The sequence below is a fragment of the Cetorhinus maximus genome, chromosome 4, assembly GCF_964194155.1.
Source record: "Cetorhinus maximus chromosome 4, sCetMax3.hap1.1, whole genome shotgun sequence".
Taxonomy (NCBI): domain Eukaryota; kingdom Metazoa; phylum Chordata; class Chondrichthyes; order Lamniformes; family Cetorhinidae; genus Cetorhinus; species Cetorhinus maximus.
In genome coordinates, this window is record NC_135882.1 from 41959291 (window position 1) to 41980939 (window position 21649).

Consider the following 21649-nt stretch of genomic DNA (forward strand, 5'->3'; position numbering starts at 1 on the left):
AGCAAGATATTTCCATGTGTTCCAAGAATGTTCCAAGTTTGTCAAAAAAACTCCCAAAAGCAATGATAACAATTTGTATTAATATAGCACCTTTAATGCAATAAAACATCTCAAGGCACTTCTCAGGGGTCTTATAAGGCAAAATTTGACACTGAGCCACATAAGGAGGTATTAGAGTAGAAGACCAAAAGGGCAAATGGCCAAAAGTTTGATCAAATGATTCGATTTTAAGGAGTGTCTGGAGAGAGAGAGAAAAAAAAATAGGTAGCGTATTGGAGAGGTTTAAGGGGGGATTCCAAAACTTAGGGCCTTGACAGTTGAAGGCAGGGCCACCAAGGAAGCAATTGAAATTGGGTATGCTCAAGAGGCCAGAATTAGAGGAGCACAGATATCTTGGAAGGTTGTGGGGGTTGGAGGAGATGACAGCAATAGGGAAGGGCAAGATCATGGAGTAAATGTAGGTCAGCGAACACAGGAATGATGGGTGAACAGGACTTGGTGCGAGTAAGGATGCAGACAGCAAAGTTTTGGATGACCTCAAGTTTACTGAGAATAGAATGTGGGAGGATGGCCAGAAGTGCAATAGTATAGTCTAGAGACAACAAAGATGCGGAGGAGAGCTTCAGTAGCAGATGAACTCAGGCAGGTGTACAGTTGGACAATGTTACGGAGGTGAATATGTCTTAGTTATGGTGCGGATATATGGTTGGAAGTTTATCTCGAGGTCAAATACAACACCAATATCGCAAACAGTGGTTCAGCCTCAGGCAGTTGCCAGGGAGATGGATAGAGTCAGAGGCTCGGGAATGGAATTTGTAGTGGGAACCAAAGGCAATGACTTTGGTCTTCCTAATATTTAATTGGAGGAAATTTCTGCTCATCTGGTACTGGATGTCAGACAACCAATCTAATTTAAAGATAGTGGTGGAGTCAAGAGAGATGGTGATGAGGTTGAGCTGGATGTCGTGAGTGCACATGTGAAAAGTGACACTTTTCTTGAATGATTACCAAGGAGCAACATGTAGATGAGAAATAGAGTGCAAAGATAGATCATGGGGGAATGCCACAGGAAGCAATGCAGAAACTGGAAGAGACAACATTGCAAGCTTCAGATACGTGGCTACAATTATATGGATAAGAATGGAACCAGACAAATGCAGTCCCACCAAGCTGGGTCGTGGTGGAGAGGAGTTGGAGAAGGGTGGTGTGGTCAACCTTGTCAAAGGCTGTAGAAAGGTCTGAGAAGGATGAGGAAGGATAGTTTACTTGTGTCACAGCCACAAAGGTGTAATTTGTGATTTTAATAAGAGCTGTTTCAGAGCTGTGGCAAGACGGAAACCTGATTGGAGGGATTCAAAAATAGAGTTTGGGTGAGATAGGCACGAATTTGCAAGGCAACAACATATTCAAGGGCTTTGGAGAGGAAAGGGAGTTTGGAAATGCAGCAGCAATTTGCGAGGAGAGTATGGGCAAGGGTTTTTTTGAGGAGAGGGGTGTGATTGCAGATTCAAAGGAGAGCAAGACTGTACTTGGAAGAGAAAGAGAAATATTAACAAAATCAATTAACATGGTAACCATGAAGGGAACTTAGATGGTCAGCTGTTTAGCAGTAATTGGATCGAGGGAGCAAGAGGTCATGGACAAGCTGAGCTCAGAGAGGTCATGAGGGGAAATGTGACAGTAACTAGTGGATAATGTGAGTTCAGGGCTAGGGCAGGAGAGAACTTTGGAGGAAGTTTGGCCCGGTGGGTTAGGGATAGGAGAGAAGTAGCAGAGGCCGCTAACTGGATGGTGCCGATCTTAGTGACAAAAGTAATGAATCCCTTGCACTTGTTTTTGGAGGTGAGGGTGGTGAAGGAGATGGAGAGATGGTTTTAAGAAGTCTGTTTACAGTAGAGAAAAACAGCTTGGGTTTATCTCACTATTCTAGGATCATCCTGGAAACCAAAGCCCTTTTGGCTGATGAAAGCAGGACCTCACAGTGACCAGTCTCTCTCTCGTATACAAATATATTACAGATACAATTTTTAAAAAAGCTCATAACCCAACTCCAGTTTTTTTTTAAACAGTTGATCTGCTTCCCAATTACAATGTTGATGCAGGTTTTACCACTTTGTCAGATGGGCCATGCATCAGATTCTGGGATTGAATTTCAGAATGGTTAGATTTATGTTACCTGTGGAATCCTCGTTCTTTTTTTTAAAAAAAAGAAAGACATTAGCTCGGAATTTTGTTATGCTGGAAGCAACTGCTGATGGGCCAACAATTTGAAGAAGTTCTAAAACAGAATAAACGCATTGGCGGATGTTCCACCTTCAATGTTTCTTTGAATTCAACTGGTCACGTTCCTGGGAAACTTTAGGCAACATTTGAAAAAGCAGCAGCCAGTTATTTCCATGTGGTTTGAGGAAGAAGCACCATTCTAATCATTCGGCTTTAGAATAACAAAAATTCCAAAAAAAAAACCCAGTGAGATGACTGGAGATTCCAACATAGTTCCTCAATTTCTCAGGAGCGGGGGATCATTTCTCCACAGCCCCCCCCACCAGCGGGAGGAGGGGGGGGGAGTCTCTCCCCGCAGCCCCTCACTTGGGGCGGCGCAGTCTCCCCATGCGGGCCCTCGCTGGGGGGGGGGGGGGTGGGGTGGGTATTCTCTCCGGTTCTCCCCTCTGCCTGTCATCCCATTGGATTCGGGACTTTGCTGAAGCATCTCCCAGACATAAGATAATCTCTGCTGTAAACAGGTACCAGGGGCAGTTCAAGGCGACTCAGCCCCACGCACTGAGTCACCCCCTAGGCAATGCAGTTACCCCACTGCCCCCCACCCCCATTACTTCCCCCATCTACCTTGGACTCCCGCTGGCTCAGGGTTGAAACCGGTGACACGGGTGTCTCTCCGCCGACCCGCTCGTTTTCTTTCTCCATCTCATCGGTGGCGGGGTTGGTCCCGGTCCCGGTCCCGGTCTCAGTCCCGATCCCGGTCCCGGTCCCGGTCTCGGTCCCGGTCCCGCTCTCCTCCTCCGCCGCCAGTTCTCGGTTCGGCATCTTTCACTTTCCTCAGCGTCCCGCTCGGGGGGGGATTACCGATTACCGACAGCGGGCTCCGTCCCAGAGCCGGGGAGGCAGCGGCCAGTGCGGGAGAGCCGCCGTCCCCCGGCTCCACAGCACCTGCCGCGCGTCCCGGGCGCTCGCAGCCGCTTGGGATGACAGGAGCTGCCGTGACCGATCAGTCCCCGGCTCGGTCCCGGTTTCACTGCTCGCTCCTTCCTCTTTAATTATTCCCGATTATCCGCGTCGATGGCCACAAGTCCCATCGCTTTTCCAACTCTCTGGAGTTTTTGGTGGGTTTTACCCTCCGGCTCCTCACGTACTTCCGGCTGCGTGATCGATAAAACAGCCGAGGAGAGGCGTCAATACAGAGAGTGGAGCCCGGGGAAACGGAGAGGGAGAGAGAGAGAGAGTGAAAGGGAGGGAGGGAGAGAGAGATGGGGGGCAAGGAGGAGGAGATATGGGCTATTGCTGATGAAACTTTGTTGTCTGTTCGAGCTCCTGACACCCGTTCGGCGACAAACAACTGAAGCCAACCAGTCCCACACCTGTAGCTGCGGATGGTTAGACTCCGAGTAAAGTGACAGAATCTTGGGCTCGTTGCTATTTCTCTGCAGCCCAATATCCTGTAAATGTTGCTCTGACACTTGTCCCCCTCCCGCCCGCTGTTAGAACTGGTTTAACTTCATGGTTTGCTCATGTGCAAAAATACGAGGCTTTTCCCAAGGTATCTATATTCCTTGCCCTCTTCGAGGTAATTGATCTTTTTGCTCAGACTAGGCAAAGCTCCAAAATAAAAAGGAGACAATTAAAACAGCAGGTTTGAAATAAAAACCGAAAATGCTAGAGTGAAGATGCTAGAGAGACACTTTAGGCCTGTCAGCAGCTTTACAACAAACTAACATTTGGGATGTTGGACTGTGCCTCAGGACCTTAATGTAACCATTTCCATTCCTGCGTTCTTACACTCAAAGGATTAATCACTTTTACAGACATTTATGGACCTGATGTGTAGCCTCTGTTTTGAGTATAACAGTATTATGTAATTATGGAACGAGTCCTTCGAAAATGGGATTTTTTTTAAAATTTGGGGTTTACTGAAATTTCAGATTATCTCGAGGCTTGGCTCTCGTGGGAAACAAGGCAGAATAGTGTCTGCCCTTAACCATATTGTTTAACTCAGGCAAGATTATGAGCTAGAAACCGCTGGTCACGTCATTACAATCGCACATTAATTTCACTCACAATTACTCATTTTTAAAAATCCAGCAATTTGCAAAGTAAAAAAGTTACGGCAGGAGTTCCGATCCCCTGCAATTGCTGGACAACTTATATCACTTCATATTAAGCCTTAAATACCAAAACTACATTCTCGCGTGAGGCTCTCCAGGGAACTTGATGGCGATCGTGAAATTGCTGATTTACGATACTAGTAGGTTTATCTCTGCCGCAGCCATTTAGGGTTGGGAATTAATATCGTAAGAGAACCCTGCAAATGACATGAACTATGGCCCTGAAATTAGGACTAAAACTTGGAGGCCCATAAAGTAATCAATGAAGATGCGAAGTCTCACTCTAGCTGGTAAAGAATTGTTCTTAAAAAAAATGTTTTTGCCAGTCTTGCCGTCCACAGCTCTGTTGGTATTGGAAGAAAGCTGTTTCAATATCCAAAACTGGTCCCTCACTTAAATGCAGCTTTATGTGGATTTCTTTCAGAAAATAACAGTTTGGGATACAGTGTGTGAATACTAAGATGCTAGAGTGAAGATGCTAGAGAGACACTTTAGGCCTGTCAGCAGCTTTACAACAAACTAACATTTGGGATGTTGGACTGTGCCTCGGGACCTTAATGTAACCATTTCCATTCCCTGCGTTCTGAAACAGGCCTTACATTCAAAGGGTTAATCTCTTTTACAGATATTTATGCACCTGATGTGTATCCTCTGTTTTGGGTAAAGCAGAGTATTATGGAAGGAGTATTAAGTGCGGCATGCTTGGAAGGAAAAGGCGACTTTGGACGATGGTTCCCAAAGCTTCCAGCACTGGGGGTTTCTCATGTCGCTTCTGGGTCTGTTATAGATTGATTGTTATGATGCATCAATAACTCTTTGGCATTATATGATGCAACTATCAGGATAGTCGAAGGTGAACTAGATGGACCTTGGTCTCTTTTGTGCAGCAATTTTACGTTCGCATGAAAGCAATGTTTTATTGTTCCTCATGGTATTGGACACTGGTTCTGATTCTGTACTTCCTGGGTCACATCTACCCTGCCATTTACTCATTAACTTTTTAAGAACCAGTATGTCAATTCCCAAACACAACTGAGTTACAATGCACTCTTCTGCTTGTTCTTCCTACATTTTTTCTTTCTTATCCAGTATCTCCCTTTCCCTCTCATAATCCGTTCTATTTCTTTCCTTCTCCATTTCTATGTCTGTCTATATTTCGTTTGACTCTAACTCACCCTAGCTCCTTCTTTGTTGTTCTCTCTGTTTCTTTTACTATCCTCTTATTTCATTGGTTAAGGAGATAAACCCTTGGGCAAAACGTTCATGAGGTCCCAGATGCAATATTGACATTGTTGTTCTGTTATTGGATTGATGTTTACAGTGCAAATATAGTACAGTGTCAGTAGTGGGCATGAAAATCCAATTGTAATGCTGCTTGCTGCCAAACCTGCCATTTTAAACAATTTCTGACCAATAAATTAGCCACATGCTAGAATGTGAGTACTGACAACTTACATTTTGACTTGCACATTGGTGAATTCAGTTTTAGAAGAAGAAAATTGGGAATAAATAACCTGTGTCAGTGAACTCAGTAGAAGTATTAGTTGTGGTTCAATTGGGAGCATTCTTACCTCTGAACCACAAGGTTCTGGGTTCATGCCCCAATGCAAGGCTTGTGTACATTAAAATCAATGCTGATGCTCCAGTGCATACAGAGAGAGTACTACACTATTGGAGGTGCTGTCTTTTGGATGAGATGTTAAGTGAGTTCCCATCTGCCTGTTCAAGTGGATGTAAAAGATCCCATTACTCTGTTTCAAATAAGAGCAGGGGTGTTATCCCCTGCGTCCTGGTCAACACCTATCCCTTAACCAACATCACAAAACAGATTATATGGTCATTATCACATTGTTAAGCACATTTGTAAATGTTGGCGGAATACAGATGTTAGTCTGTGACACCAATGCAAATGAAGCAGAAGCTATCAGATTGTCATAAAAACTGAGCTACTTCACTAATATTATTTAGGGAGGAAAATACTGCCCTTACTTGGCCTGACCTATATGTGACCCCAGTCCAACACCAACATTGTTGATAAAAGCAAAATACTGTGGATGCTGAAAATCTGAAATAAAAACCAACATTGTTGACTCTTAAGCACCTTCTGCAAATTAGGTTACAATCATTTTTTTTAAATAGTGGTTAAATTACTTGAATGTGTTAAAAATAAAATTACGCAATTTACTTAAGGCTCGAAGTCTTTTCAGGATTTTGATAGATGATATCGCATGAAAACATAGTGCAGGCTGTGTTTACTCAGCTTTATTGAAACTGCTACAATGAATAATAAGAATTTTGAGTGGACCACCTGGCTGCGACCTAGGCATCAAATTAGGATATAACAATGGTATATCCAGCCCAAGTAGCCCTAGAAAGCTCCTCACCAACATCTGGGGACTGGTACCAAAGTCAGGAGAGCTGTCTCACATACTAGTGAATAAATAGCCTGATATAGTCATACTCAGAGAAACATATCTATCACCCATGTCCCAGAGTTGGCATCAAGAGTATAAGTGGCCATGGGAGTGGGTCGAGGCCATGAGTTGCCTGAATTGGCATGGATGGGGTATGGGGCGCAAGTGTAAGGGTGACCTAACCTTTTAAAATGCTCCTGAATCCAGACTATGGTTCATGACTCCTGGGGGGCCATGAACCATGAGTCATGAAAAACTTGGCCTGACTCCACAAAAATTGTGGGGGGGTGGTGCGCTAGCGGATGCATACCCCAGAATAGAGCCAGCCAGGTCAGAAGTGCAGGGTGCAGGCTCGACACTCCACCCTTATCCCACACCACCGAAAATAGGGCCACTGGGAATGGGAGTGGGAATCCAAAAATTGGGTCCCGTCTGCAATTTTCAAACTGCCGCCTGCCCCCCACACCACATCTCCTCCTTTCTGACAAGGTGGGAGGCATGAAAATCCGGGCCCAAGTGCAAACAAAAATGAAGATTTGCAGCTATATGGGCAGAATTTACTAATTGGTGTTTTCAGTCATTGAGCTTCATCCACCTGGAGGACAGATTGGCAATTTGGGCATGGAGGTCAGTGTGTTCTGAAGAATCTTTTGATCTATGATGAGATTTATAAAATTCACATTCTTGAGCTTTTTAACAAAATATTGCATATGAAATCATTTGGAATGTTTTACCACAAGGAACAATATGGCAGATTGTGGCCTCCAATTTCTTTCTACAGCTAGTGATAAAGAGAATCACCCAAAATTCCTGGTGCGATGCTTGCATATTCCTGATCTGCATGCACTTGGAAAATTACCCCTATGGTATCATTTAAATGGAATTGGATATGGGAAAAAGACAAGGACGTGGGATTAAAGTAGGTTACTCCAGTTCAACAGATAGCATGCCCTGCTACTGCATCGTGATATGAATCTACAAACTAGACATGGTTCTATTTGTCTTTACTTCTGAGAACTGACCTAGACTGATAGGATTTAAAACCTTTGCTCATTGGCTGTAAGTATAAAGTGGAAGATAGGTTAAACAGTAGTTCCAGGGATCCAAACATAACCTGTCTTGTGAACAGAGATGACATTTGTCATCTGCCATCTCGTTTTCTCTTTCTCAAGACCAATTTTTAGTGAACTGGGCAAGTGTTAACAATTAGATAAAAGCAATAAACCTTCAACACCTCTTTGTCCTTTTGTCTATGACATCTTTTGGTTATCTCCACCTATCACTGGCCCTCTATCCAGCTCTCCTTGTCCCACCCTCCCTTAAACCAGCTTATATTTCACCTCTTTTCTATTTTTCCTTAGTTCTGTTGAAGAGTCATGCGGACTCGAAACGTTAACTGTGCTCCTCTCCGCAGATGCTGCCAGACCTGCTGAGTTTTTCCAGGTATTTTTGTTTAAGTGTTAACAATTGTTTTGGTAAGGAACAGTTGAGCTGAGCATGGATTTCACTGGCACTATTGTCTCAATCACAAAAATAACAATGAATGATATTATTAAAGGAGCCTTGGCCCTGGATTTCCTGACTGCTGGGGTGGCATAGGATCATTAGTGGAGTGAGACCTCACTGTGCATTTGATTGTGACCCTGACTCTGGCTCACCTCTGTTAAGTGTTTGTCCAATTTATGATGTGCAGCTGGCAACCTAACCTTCCACTCCGACCCCACCCCTCCCCGTCATCAGGTGGGGGGCATGAGGCCACTTCAGCGTAAGAGGACTCCTACAGTCCAAACAATTGTTTTTTTGAAAAACCCGAGCTCCCTATTATGGTGGTTTCTCTAAGAAGCCATTCTGCATCATCCCATCAACTCTCTTTCTATGCACGGAAGGAGGCGTGCCCACCCCACTGCAATGAGAAATTATGACTGGAGGAAAAGGGTAGAGTTGGAGCAACCCAGGGTTGGCCCAGGGTTTCTTAGTGTGTGTATTGAGTGGCTTGCTAGGTCGCTTCATGTAATGTGGACTGATATCACATTTGGACCAAAATTGGCTAGGATGGAAGGTCCTAAACCATGCTACTGAATCAGTTGTGTTTTTATGTCAGTTTTCATTGTTTTTTTTTCTGGTGCCAGCTTATAATTGATCAGATTTTTTGGATTCAATTTCATAACTGGCATGGTGAGATTTTGAATTCACAAGCTAGGTAGTCAAATCCATAACCACTACACTACCATACTCTTTTACTTGCGTCTATGTAATTGTGGGTTTTAACCCATTGGTTTTAAATGGGTTAATGCCTGTGATAACATGGTAGACCAAGGAATGCCAAACAAATGGGTTACACACTGGTCCAGTAATAGCAAACATCATTTCCAATTTTAAGTAAGGCTCCGTTCTAATATTGTATTTATAATTCTTGGACACTAGGATTTATGAGTAAAGTCCAATATAAATGATTAATGATGCTTTCATGTGCAAGCATATGCTGTAGTTTTCATCTGTTTTCTGATAGTCCTTATCAGCTTTAAACTGCTGCAGAAAATAGGGTGTCCGCCTGGACTCCTAGGTATCATTTCTTCTTTCCACAAGAACATGCAGTTTCATCAGTTACAATGGACCATCATCGGAGACTTTCAAGACCACTGGCGGGGTAAAGCAAGGCTGCACCAACTCTCTTTGGTGTATTTTTCTCCATGTTGCTATTGTATACTTTCACCGACACAAACGATGTTGTGTATCTGCATGTCAGGGCTGAGAACAAGCTGTTCAATTTGGCAAGACTATGCGCCAGGACCAAAGTGCATAATGTCCTAGTTCATGAGTTGCTGATTTCTGGGTACGCTGTGCTGGCATCCCATACTGAAGTTCACTTGCAACACCTTGTAGATCAGTTTTCCAAGGCCTGCAAGGAACTTAGACTGACAGTCAGCGTCAGGAAGACCAAAATTATTGGCCAGAACATGGAGATTCCACCTTTCATCAACACTGTAAAGGTCATTGACAACTTTGCATATCTTGGATCAACAATTATCAGCAACCTGACCATTGATGCTGATATCAGCATCAGGATTGGCAAGGCTGTAACTGTCATGTCAAAGCTGAGAAGTTGAGTGTGGACCAACAGCAAACCAACCGAAAATAAAAAACTCCATGTATACTAGGCTTATGTTCTCAGCATTCTCCTTTACAGTAGTGAGGCATGGACAACTTATCAAGCCAAGAAAGGTGCTGAACAGCTTCCCCCTCCGCCGCCTCAGATGAAAATTGAGTATCTCCTGGCAAGACAGAGTGCCAAATATGGAAGTACACCAATGTGCAGGGTTCCCCAGCATGTTTGCTATCTTGGGTCAGTGCCGACTCCTGGGTCCTGTGAGCTGAATGCATGATGACTGCATCCCCAAAGACATGCTCTATTTTGAACTTGCTATTGGCACGAGACCAATATATCACCCATATCTCCGAGACTTCAAGTTGACTGGGATCAGTCAATACATGGGAAGTCCTTGCTGCTGACCGGAATGCCAGGAGACAAGCAGTCAGGAAGGGCATGGAAAAAGCAAAGAACAAAAGAAATGACCAGATGGCAGAAAAAAGAACCAGTTGGAAGGAAAAAAAAATCAGTCGACCTTGGGCCAATGCTATTCATCCGTGCCAGCTGCAGAAGGGATTGCCACTCTCAAATTGGCCTTGACCACCACATCAAACGATGTTCAAAACAGAAGTGACATACACCCTGGGCACACTCCATTGTCTCCCAAGATGGATGGATGCCAACTTATCAGCTTGAACATGCATTTCTCTCCTGATGTCATGCCCATTTAAAGACTTGATGAAATTGTTCAATTGAATATTACCTTTACCAAGCTGTTTTAATAATCTTCGGTCAAGATTCAATGTATCTGTGATTTAAATAAAGCTTGAAATGAATTTATCATGTTTGGAGTGCTGCATTAGAGTGCTTCAGTTGGAGTTTGGTGAGAGAGGGACTGTTAAAGGTTAATTTCTATCTAAAGTCTAATCTTTCTTTAGCAACTAACTAAAAGTTGTTCTTTGGGTTGGGAGTAGGTGAAATTTAGTCCAGCTTTAAAACAGGGGCTATACAGGTGCTGCTTGCAGCTGCAGCTAGTAAATTAGTTAACTCGCTTAAAAAGGTTTTCAGAAGCTAGATTCAGACAGCATAAAAGCAAGCCATCGACAGTGTTGCTTTTGTCTGCAGCGGACTGCTGCTTTGGGCTGCATTAGAGTGCTTCAGTTGGAGTTTGGTGAAAGAGGGAGTTTGCTGAAGAGGAAAGGAGGTGATCCTTTCATTTTCTACCTTTTATCAATAAGAAGAGTGGCGGCCTTGGTAAGTAGGACCTGGTAAGTATTTCTTCTGTCCTTAATATTCTCTAAACTAGAGTAAGTAAAAGTAAAGAAAGTAATTTAAGGGTAAATCATTGCAGAGCAGCTTGGCCAAGTGGAATGCTTATCCTGTGCAATGTGGGAAGTCAGGGACACTTCTAGTGTCCAGGGTGACCGTGTTTGCAGGAAGTGTGTACAGCTGCAGCTACGCAAAATCCGTGTGTTGGAGCTGGAGCTGCACCTGGATTCACTGTGGGGCATCGGCAAGGATGAAATCTTCATGGATAGCATGTACAGTGAGGTGGTCACACCACAGGTAAAGAGTTCACAAGCAGAAAGGGTATGGGTGACCGCCAAACAGGTTGTGCAGGAGTCCCCTGGGTCCATCTACCTCTCCAACAGATTTTCCATTTTGGTTACTGCTGGGGGAGATGGTTTCTCAGGGGAATGCAGCAAGAGCCAACTCTGTGACACCACAAGTGGCGCAGCTGCACTGAGGAGGTGGTGGGGGACAACGGGTTGGGAAGAGAGAGTCAGCAATAATGATAGGGGATTCTATCGTTAGGGGAACATATAGACATTTCTACGGCCGCAGGCATGACACCAGGATGATATGTTGCCTTCCTGGTGTCAGGGTCAAGGATGTCACTGAGCAGCTGCAGGACATTCTGAAGGGGAAGGGTGAATAGGCAGAGGTCATGGTCCATATCGGTACCAATTACATTGGTTAAAAGAGGGATGAATCCTGAAAGCAGAATAAAGGGAGCTAGGAAATAAATTAAAAAGATGACCTCAAAGGTAGTAATCTCAGGATTACTCCCAGTGCCACATGCTAGCAAGATCAGGAATAGGAGAATAGACCAGATGAATGCATGGCTGGAGAGATGGTGTAGGAGGGAAGAATTTAGATTCCTAAGGCATTGGGATCGATTCTGGGGAAGATGAGACATGTTCAAACTGGACGAGTTGCACCCCGGCAGGACAGGAACCATTATCCTCACAGGGGTATTCGCTAATACTGTGGGAGAGGGTTTAAACTAAATTGGCAGGGTGATGGGAGTCTGAGCAGGGAGATACAAGAGAGGGGAAACAAAGACAGGAATGAAAGACAGAAAAGTAGAAAGCAAAAGAGGAAGGCAGAGGAAACAAGGACTAGCAGCAAATAGGGTCATAGTACAAAAAAAATGTAAAAATGTTAAAAAAACAAGTCTAAAGGCACTGTATCTGAATGCATGGAGCATTTGCAATAAGGCATATGAATTAACAGCGCAAATAGATATAAACGGGTACGACATGATTGTGATTACGGAGACATGACTCCAGGTTGACCAAGGCTGGGAACTGAATATCCAAGGATACTCAATATTTAGGATGGACAGGCAAAAAGGAAAAGAATGTGTCATGGCATTATTAATTAAGATTGAAATCAGTACATAGAGAGGATATTGGCTCAGAAAATCTAGATGTAGAATCAGACTGGGTGGAAAACATTAGTGGGAGTTGTCTATAGGCCTCTAAATAGTAGTGATAAGGTAGGGGCAACATTAAACAGGAAATTAGAGATGCATGTAACAAGGGTGCAACAGTAATCATGGGTGACTTTAATCTATATATAGACTGGGCAAACCAAATTAGCAATAATACTGTGGTGGATGAATTCCTGGAGTGTGTACGAGATAGTTTTTTAGACCAGTATGTCCAGGAACCGACTAGGGAACAAGTTATCCTAGATTTGGTGTTGTGCAATGGGAAGGGTTTAATTAATAACCTTGTGTGGGGTCCTTTAGGGAACAGTGACCATACATGATAGGATTCTTCATTAAGATGGAAAATGAAGTAATCTGATCTGAAACTAGGGTCCTAAATCTTAACAAAGGAAAGTATGAAGCTATGAGGCGTGAGTTGGCTAGAATAGATTGGGGAACTTCATTAAAAGGCATGACCATTAAAAGGTGGATGGACAATGGCTAATATTTAAGAAATTAATGTATGCATTGCAACAGTTACAGTTACAGCCACAACATAGATGGCATCAAGCATTTGTGTGGAGCCATTTTCTCCACTACACCTGACCAGTGATCATTGATGTTATGGTGAAAATGGTTGATGCATGTAAGAACACATAAGTGAATGAGAGCATTGTAACCTGAATGGCTCACCATCCTTGTCACCATACATTTTTATTCATGGGGTGTCATACAGAGGAGACGACGGGGAGGCAAAGGGATGGGTCCAGCTGCCCCACACTTTCTGATCAGGACCTTCAAGTTTTGGTTGAAAAGGTCCGGGAGAGGAGGCCAGTCCTCTACCCTGCTGGCCGCTGGCAGCTACCACGAAGGCCTGGATTCAAATTGCAGCTGTGTTGAGCACAGCAGGAGACTATCACCACTCATGGATTCAGTTCAGAAAACGATTCAACGATCTGCTGCTTTCTGGCAAGGTGAGGAGCTCGGCTCAGTCACACTGAGCTCCAAGGGAAGGGTCATATCTGCACGCTGCAGATAAGGTGCAAGACTGACACATACCCCTGCTTCAGCAATGAGGCTTGTATGTGTATGCTGCTACATGTGCACAGAACACATATGAATGAACACAGCTATGTACAGACACAGTGAAGTGCAATATTCCTCTGTGCACTATATATATCAGGCTAACATGAAATCATATTGCCATTGTGGAGCCAAAGGGCAAAGAACACCACAGAGATGGCCTGGACTAGGGGTGGGTCAGCCTGGCTGAGATCGATCAGTTCCATGGATCAGATGGCAATGGAGATTGCCAGGATGCCTAAGCAGCCATCTGTTGGTGATGGTGAATCACCATTAGCAGGTGCCGAAGATGGTGTTGAAATCACCTTGGAACACGGTGGTAATAATGGAGGTCGTGCTGTCACTTCACTGAGCACAATGGGATGTTGGCATGAAAGAGAGTACAACGACGGGGGTTGCATCATATGGGCAGTGCAAGCATGGTCATGGCAATGGCGGGTATAGCAGTGTGTTTTCACAATAAGAATGGCTAAACTCCTTTTGTGTCTCATACAATCCCAGCTCTGCTCCCTCACCCACACCACCCCCCCAAACCCCTCCCTGGGATCAAAAGGAGGGAGACATGTCCGAGGAGGCAGCGTTATAGCTGACTAGCCCACACTCCGCCAGCTCAGATACAAGTCCTTCGGAGGGATGTAGTGCGTGTGTAGAGTCAGCAGCATAGGGTGAAAGTCACCACACCAGAGTGCAGGAGAAGATGTCAGAGTCAGAGACATTTGTGCACAGTCTCCCTCAGAGGAGGGAGGAAAGTCACGATGATGCTGCAGTGGGCAGGAATGTGGAATCTCAGGAGTCACCTTTTGGATCACGGTATTTAGATAATCAGCAGCAGATGTGTGGACACTGGTGGAGTTCCTGGGGAAGTGGAATCTCTTGCACTGCGAATGGAGGAGTCTATTGCTGTTATGAGTTCCAGATTATTCCATGGCCTCAACTGCATGAGCGCTGATCATGAGATATTGGCCCCTCTCGTGGAAAAACATATGCAGCAACACTCGGAGTGGATGCAAGAGCAGAGTATGAGCGCTGACATCCACGGACTACATGAGGAGCTGTGTACCCTTAACAGGACGGTCGCACTGTTGGCCCAGCAGTTTCTGGAATGGATGACTGCTGCACCCCAGCAGCCAGCTCCAACAACCCCACCTGCAGGCCATTTTAGGGCAATGCAGGGCACCCCAGAACAAAAAAAACCAGCAAAATCTGGGAAACAAGAACACTGGTCTGAACTGTTTTTTTCCTTTTGGGTGAGGAGGGTGAAGGTACCAAGAGCTCCTTAGCAACCTAAACTTCCTCCATCTCCCCTACCCCTCCATTAGAGCCCTCACCTGCTACACATGTGCTAGTGACCATGGCTGCCCATGCAGAGACGCAGAGGCCGCAGTCTGAAGAAGGTCCCCAATAGGGACGAGGCAGGCCACCACTTTCCTCATTGATGTTTAGACAAAGAAATGAGCAGGCTGCCTCCACCTCCTCCGAGGCAACACGGGGAGCACTTCTTGGGAGTGTGTGAGAGTGAAGGACACTGTCTCACCTAGAGCACTAATGGGCTCACTGTGGTTACACTTTTCGCATTATACATAGCACATTTGAGCACTTCTTTAATCTATTTACTTACACTTGTACATGACTCAGTGTGTGTTTGTGCACTGGAGAGCTCAAAATGAATGAAAAGGGCGGCATGCTGAGGTCCATCTCAAAGTGCCTTCAAGAGGATCAGTGTTGTTAGCTGATTTGTGATGCTTTATACGGTTTCTTCCTTCTCTGCTGTATCACATAAGATTCTAGAGTTCAGAAGTTCAAGCACTGAGATGCTCCTTGTTTCTTTCATTGTCCATCCAAGCTTGACTTTAATGGAGTTTCACTGATCAGACTCCATGGGGAGCTGCTGGAAAGCAGATGCATCTCATGCATGAGTGCTGGATGTAAGGCATTCACCTGAACTGCAGTGTTACACGCTGGTCTAGGTGCAGGCATTTCAGCTTGAGAGGCCACGTATTGTGCAGCTAATATTGGTCTTCAGCTGTGCCCACTACTTTGGCTGGATTTGCATTCCAGGTGCCACAAGGTATGCTTTGTACGGGAAGCAGAGGTATATGGAAGCCAAGAGTGTTGCATGTGGTGCCCACATCAGGAATTGTACCACTGGCCGGAATGGATGGTGTCCAAGATCTTTCAGAGAGCCGTTGTTGCACGCCTATGGGCTCCTTATGCAAGATGCTAACCAGCAGAATAGAGAAAGGAGATAGAGGATCAGCCATGATCATCTTGAATGGTGGAGCCAGGCTCGAAGGGCTGAATGACCTACTCCTGCTCCTATTTTCCAAGTTTCTATGTTTCTATGAGTCAAACTCATGGATGTTTATTCTCTCCTTGTGGGGGATGGGCAGTCCCTTGAGTAATTTTGAAGTCAATGTACAGAGTACTTTAAGTATGTCACTTGGGACTGGATGATGGCAATTGGGATATGGGAGGACCTTATGAGAATCTACTTTGCAGAAGGACCAGTGTGGTGATAATCCCCTCCTGCACAGAGCCAGCCTGTCTATGTGGCCATGCCTCCCAGCTGCTCTGCCATTGGCGACCTCCTCATCCTCATTCATTTCAGAATCTTCCGAATGGAAAAGGCCTTCATCCTGCTCTTCATCTTCCTCCTCCTCAGAGTGGCATCGTCATCATCGAATTGTAGGCCCCTCTGCTCCACAATGCTGTGCAGCATGCAGCACACCACCATTATTCTTGATACCCTTGCTGGGGCATTCTGCAGTGCTCTACCTGAGTGGTCGAGGCACCTGAAGCACGTTTTTAAAATGCCAGTTGCCTGCTTGATGGTACTCCTGGTGATGACATGGCTGCTTTTGTAGGTGCGTTCTGCTTCAGCTAGTGTATTCCTGAAGGTGGTCATTGTCCAAGTTCTTAACAGGTAGCCCTTGTCCCCTAGAAGCCAACAACAGATCCACGTTTGTGGCTGAAACAACTGAGGGAGTTGGGAACTCCTTAGTATGAAGAGGCCACGGCAGCTGACAGGGAACCTTGCACTCACATGAAGGAAGACCTTGTGGTGGTCGCAAACTGCCTGTATGTTGAGTGGAAGGACGCCCGGTTGACAAAGGTGTCCGCCTGCTGAGTTGGGGCCTTTGTGGCAACATGGGTGCAATCAATAACACCCTGCACCTGAGGGAAGCCTGCTAATTTGGCAAAGGCAATGGCTCTCTGTGTCTGAGACATCAAATCTATAGGGACATCAATGTGCTCCCCCATTCAAACAAACAGGACATTGGTTACAACCTTAATGCAGCTGCTGACTGGTATATACTGAACAGGCCTCCTGATGATCCCTGGAGAGAACTTAAGGCACAAAAGTTGAGAGTGACCGTTGCCTTCACAGCCATTGGCAGGGCATGGGGGGGTCAATGGATTGTGGCTCAAGTTGCTGCTGAATCATTCAGCATATTTTTGTCATCACCTCATGGCTTAACCTCAGTCACCTTCAGCACTGATTCTCTGTCATACTGAGGTAGGATGCCCTAGGTCCATACACCCTTCCCATAGCATCTCCTCCTCCTCCCTCCTGGTGCACATGCAGCAGCCTCTTCCTCCTGACCTTATGCCCTCCCTCTGGCCCCCAGCTGCTCACAGTGACTGGCTTCCGTGCCCATCTTCTATGTTCCTTCACAAGGAGCACTATGCACCCTTCCCTAGCACAAAGCTCTTCCTGGCAACTGGGTGCACAAGTCAATAGGGGCAAAAGTAATTGCCCTGTGACACCAGGAGCCCCACTCTCCTATTCCCTTGGGTTAAGGGAAGACAGCTGGAATTTGTTTTGTGCCTCTTCTGCTTCTGCAAATACATTTTTGAGGCAAATTCTACAGGAGTACCCTACCTCACCAAGTTTAGATCTGCTCTTACCAAGTTTACTTTGCACGCTTCATGATCCACACCCCTGGGCTACCAAAATTCAACTAGAGTGGAGGAAGCTTCTGATTTAAATGGCCAGCTACCTCTGTAAACATGCATGACAGAGAGGCTCTTCATCATTGGGAAAAATCTGGGCCACAGTCTAGCCCATTGAGCTATCCCGTTTCCTTGATATCTGTTGGTGTCAGGAAATGTACTGTTTGAAACTGATTCATCTAACATTCACACATACTTCTAATGCCCAAGGCAAAGATTTATAGAAATAGAAATGAATTGGCCTCTGAATATTCAGTCTAGCTTCTCTATCTAGTAATGTGTGTTGCTAGATAAAATAGAACAAATAAAATAATGGCTAGGGGAATTGCAAAGCACCTTGTAGCAATTCTCCTGTACTAACATTGAACTCCTAGAGAGAAGTTTAATCCAGGCGGGAATGGAAATGACACCTGAAAACCCTCTGTGGTATTCAAGTGCTGATCCTGCTGCAATGTGGTATTTAGCATTCATGTTGAAAAATTCAGCTCATGTTCCATTTCACTGTTTGTTTGATTAAACTACTCATCATATGCCTTTTTAAAAAAATCTTGTGTCAGAAACAATTATTACAATAAGAACTTGCGTTTTTATAGTATTTATTACATTGAAAAATGTCCCCAGGCACCTTATAGGGTAGTGGATAGTGAGTAGGCACTAAGCAGTAGGGAGATAGGGAAAGAGAGTTGGGAAGGGGTAAAAATGCAACCCAAAGGAAGGAACATAAGAAATAAGAGCAGGATTAGACCATTTGGCTCCTCAAACCTTCTCAACCATTCAATAAGATCATGGCTGATCATCAACTCTACTTTCCTGCATGCCCAACCCGCCTCCATAACCCTTAGCTCCCTTGTCAGTCGAAAATCTGTCTACCTCAGCCCTGAATACTTTCAATGACTTAGCCCACATTGTTCTCTGAGGAAGAAAATTCCAAATATTAATTACTCCGAGAGAAGAAATTCCTCTTCATCTCTGGCGTAAATGGGAAACATCTTATTTTGGAACTGTGCCCCTTATTTCCAGATTCCCCTATGAGGGGAAACATTCTCTCAGCATCTACCCTGCTAGGTTCCCTCAGAGTCATATGTTTCAATAAGATCACACCTCATTCTTCTAACTCCACGAGTACAGACCTGACCTACTCAATCTTTCTTCATATGATAACCCCTTCAGCCCAGGAATCATCCTTGTGAACCTTCTCAGAACTGCCTCCATTGCATTTATATCCCTCCTTAAATAAGGAAAGCCAAACAGTACGCAGTATTCCAACTGCAGCCTGACCAATGCCTGTACAGTTGTAGCAAGACTTCCCTACTTTCATACTCCATCCCCCTTGTAATTAACTTCTTCATTCTGCTGATTTTCTCCGTCGACTGCTCTGAAATCATATCATACATCGTCGGGAAAATGGTCCAATCTCTCTATCAACGTGGAGTACCAACCACTATACGATCACGGCCATGTCATGGGATCTCTTACATACAACTGAGAGAACAGTCAGGGCCTCAGTTTGAGGTCTCATCTCCTCCAACACTGTTGAACTCCCTAGGGCTACATTGGGTGTCACCCCAAGATTCTGGAGTGGGATTTGAACCCAAAGCCTTCTGACTGAAAGGTGAGAATGCTATCATTGAGATGAACATTCTATTTGTCTTTCTAATTACTTGTTGTACCTGCATGCTAACTTTCATGTACAAGGATACACAGGTCCCTCTGTACTGCAGCATTCTACAATCTCTCTTCATTTAGATAATTTTCTGTTTTCCTAATCTTCCTGCCAAAGTGCACAACCTCACATTTTCCCATATTACACTCCATCTGCCAAACGTTTGCTGACTCACTTAACCTATCTACTTTCCTTTGCTGATCTTTATACCCTCCTCGCAACTTGTTTTCCTACTCATTCTTGTTTCATCAGAAAATTTGGCTACAAAACAGTTGGCCCCTTCATCCAAGACATTAACATAGATTGTAAATATTTGAGGCTGCAGCACTGATCCCTGCAGCACTTCACTAGTTACAGTTTGCCAACCTGAATTGACCCATTTATCCCATGTGTTTCCTGTTAGTTAACCAATCCTCTAATCCATGTTCACACTTCACCCCTAACACCATGGTCAAGAATTTATGGCCCCTCCCGCCTGGCGGGATATTACGGTCCCATCGAGCTGAATGGAGATTTAAGTGGCTTGCTGCGTCCGCCAGGGGGAGGCACACTGCGGTGGAACCATAAAATCCTGGCCTGAGCTCTTATCTTGTGTAGTAACCTTTTAGTGGCACCTTATTGAAATCCTTTTGGAAATCCAAATACAATACAACTAATGATTCTCAAAGAGCTATAATAAATTTGTCCCTTTCATAAAACCATGTTTACTCTAGTGAATTGTATTATGATTTTCTAAATGTCCTGATACTACTTTAATAATTTATTCCAGCATTTTGCCAATAACAGACGTTAGGCTAACTGGCCTATAGTTTCCTGTTTTTGTCTCCTCCTTTCTTGAACGGAGGTGTTACATTTGCGATTTCCCAAACTACTGGGACCTTTCCAGAATCTAGGGAATTTTGGAAGATTAAACCAATGCATCCACTATCTCTGCAGCCACTCCTAGGGTGCAGGCCTCAGGTCCAGGGGACTTGTCAGCTATTTTTCTCTAGTAATGGTGATTGTTTTAAGTTCATCCCTCCCTTTTGCATCTTGATTTTATTCTATTATTATTGGGATGCTTTTTGTGTCTTCTACCATGAAGACAGATAAAAAATACCTGTTCAAAATCTCTGCCAATTTCCTCCTTCCTATTATTAATTTCTCAATCTTACCCTCTAAGGGACCACTGCTCACTTCAGCTACTCTCTTCCTTTTTATAAACTTGTAGAAGCTCTTACTGTTTTCTATGGCCAGGAAGAGAGGTAACAGGGAAGGGGAAGATGGCTGAAAGAACATAAGTGACACAGAGAGAAGAGAGAACTGGATGGTGCCTGATGGACATATGGCCAGAAAAGGCATTTTGACTCTGTTCCTACTTTTCCTAGATATTGTGCCTTCTGTATTTTAGATTTGTGTCATGCTGGCCCCAAGAATACAATGAATTGCTGAATTTACCCTATGCTTTCACAGGACCTCCCTCACATTTTTGAAAAGTAATAAAGCATCATATCAGACCATGCTGCAGACTTTAACAAGAGAATTTATTGAAATATGGTAAAATGATACAAACCAGTTTGTCAAATCAAAAACAGCAAATGTTACAAACCAATGCTCAGTTATAATTTGTAGTTAATCTTAGTCTACATAATGTTCTTTTCTTCTTCTAGTCTTTCCAATTAACCCAAGCTAAACCGATCTAACCTTTCATTGAACGTGTCAGTTGAGCCAATGTAGCTGAAGTCAATCATTTGAATAACTTAGCATATCTAAATTCCTCTCAACTAGTTGCTGGGAGTTGGACCTAAACAACTATTAGCCAGATTCAAAATTAACCGCATAGTTGAACAGGTCATACATAATAGGTTAGATTTTCATCTTTAGCAGGACATTAAGGATTGCCTAAACGGAGTGTTGAGAGAAAAATCCATCAGATTTTCTTAAGGGAATGCAATCCTTTCCAGCAGATTTTCTTACCTAAACACCATTAGGCAATGCAAAATGTTCAGATGAGAACATGAAAACCTACACTCCATGTGTTCATTTGAATGTTTATGAGCTGCACCTTCAAGCCTAGGAGATGACCAGTAAAACTTTGCAGCATTCATACTGAGTAAAGTTTGATACATAACTCTTACTGCAACTAATTATAATCTTCTTTGTTTGGATTTTCCTCTTATTACGCCTGGATGTAAATGATCACTAGCACAGACAGTAGAAATGGGTAGGGAGGATCAAACTTGTTTGATAGAGTTGTCCAATTTTCCATATTTAAATTAATCAATGGGCTGGAACTTCAGAGCTGCAGGGCGTTGTATCTGGGGTAACTCCAAAGATGTGCTGGGAACCACAATCCCTGCTGCCGGAAGTTCCCAGGTAAATGCACTGGGAACCATTCAAAAATGGCGATTT

General features: G+C 44.2%; 1 protein-coding gene across 1 annotated transcript in view; it reads right to left on the reverse strand.

The window, feature by feature from the left end:
* Positions 1–3243, reverse strand: part of stac (SH3 and cysteine rich domain) — a 218465-nt gene extending 215222 nt beyond the window's left edge. Inside the window, exon 1 of the mRNA XM_078540102.1 lies at positions 2848–3243. Coding sequence (XP_078396228.1) covers positions 2848–3045 — 198 coding nt within the window. The 5' untranslated portion in view covers positions 3046–3243. The remainder of the gene's footprint in view (positions 1–2847) is intronic.
* Positions 3244–21649: the final 18406 nt, after the last annotated feature.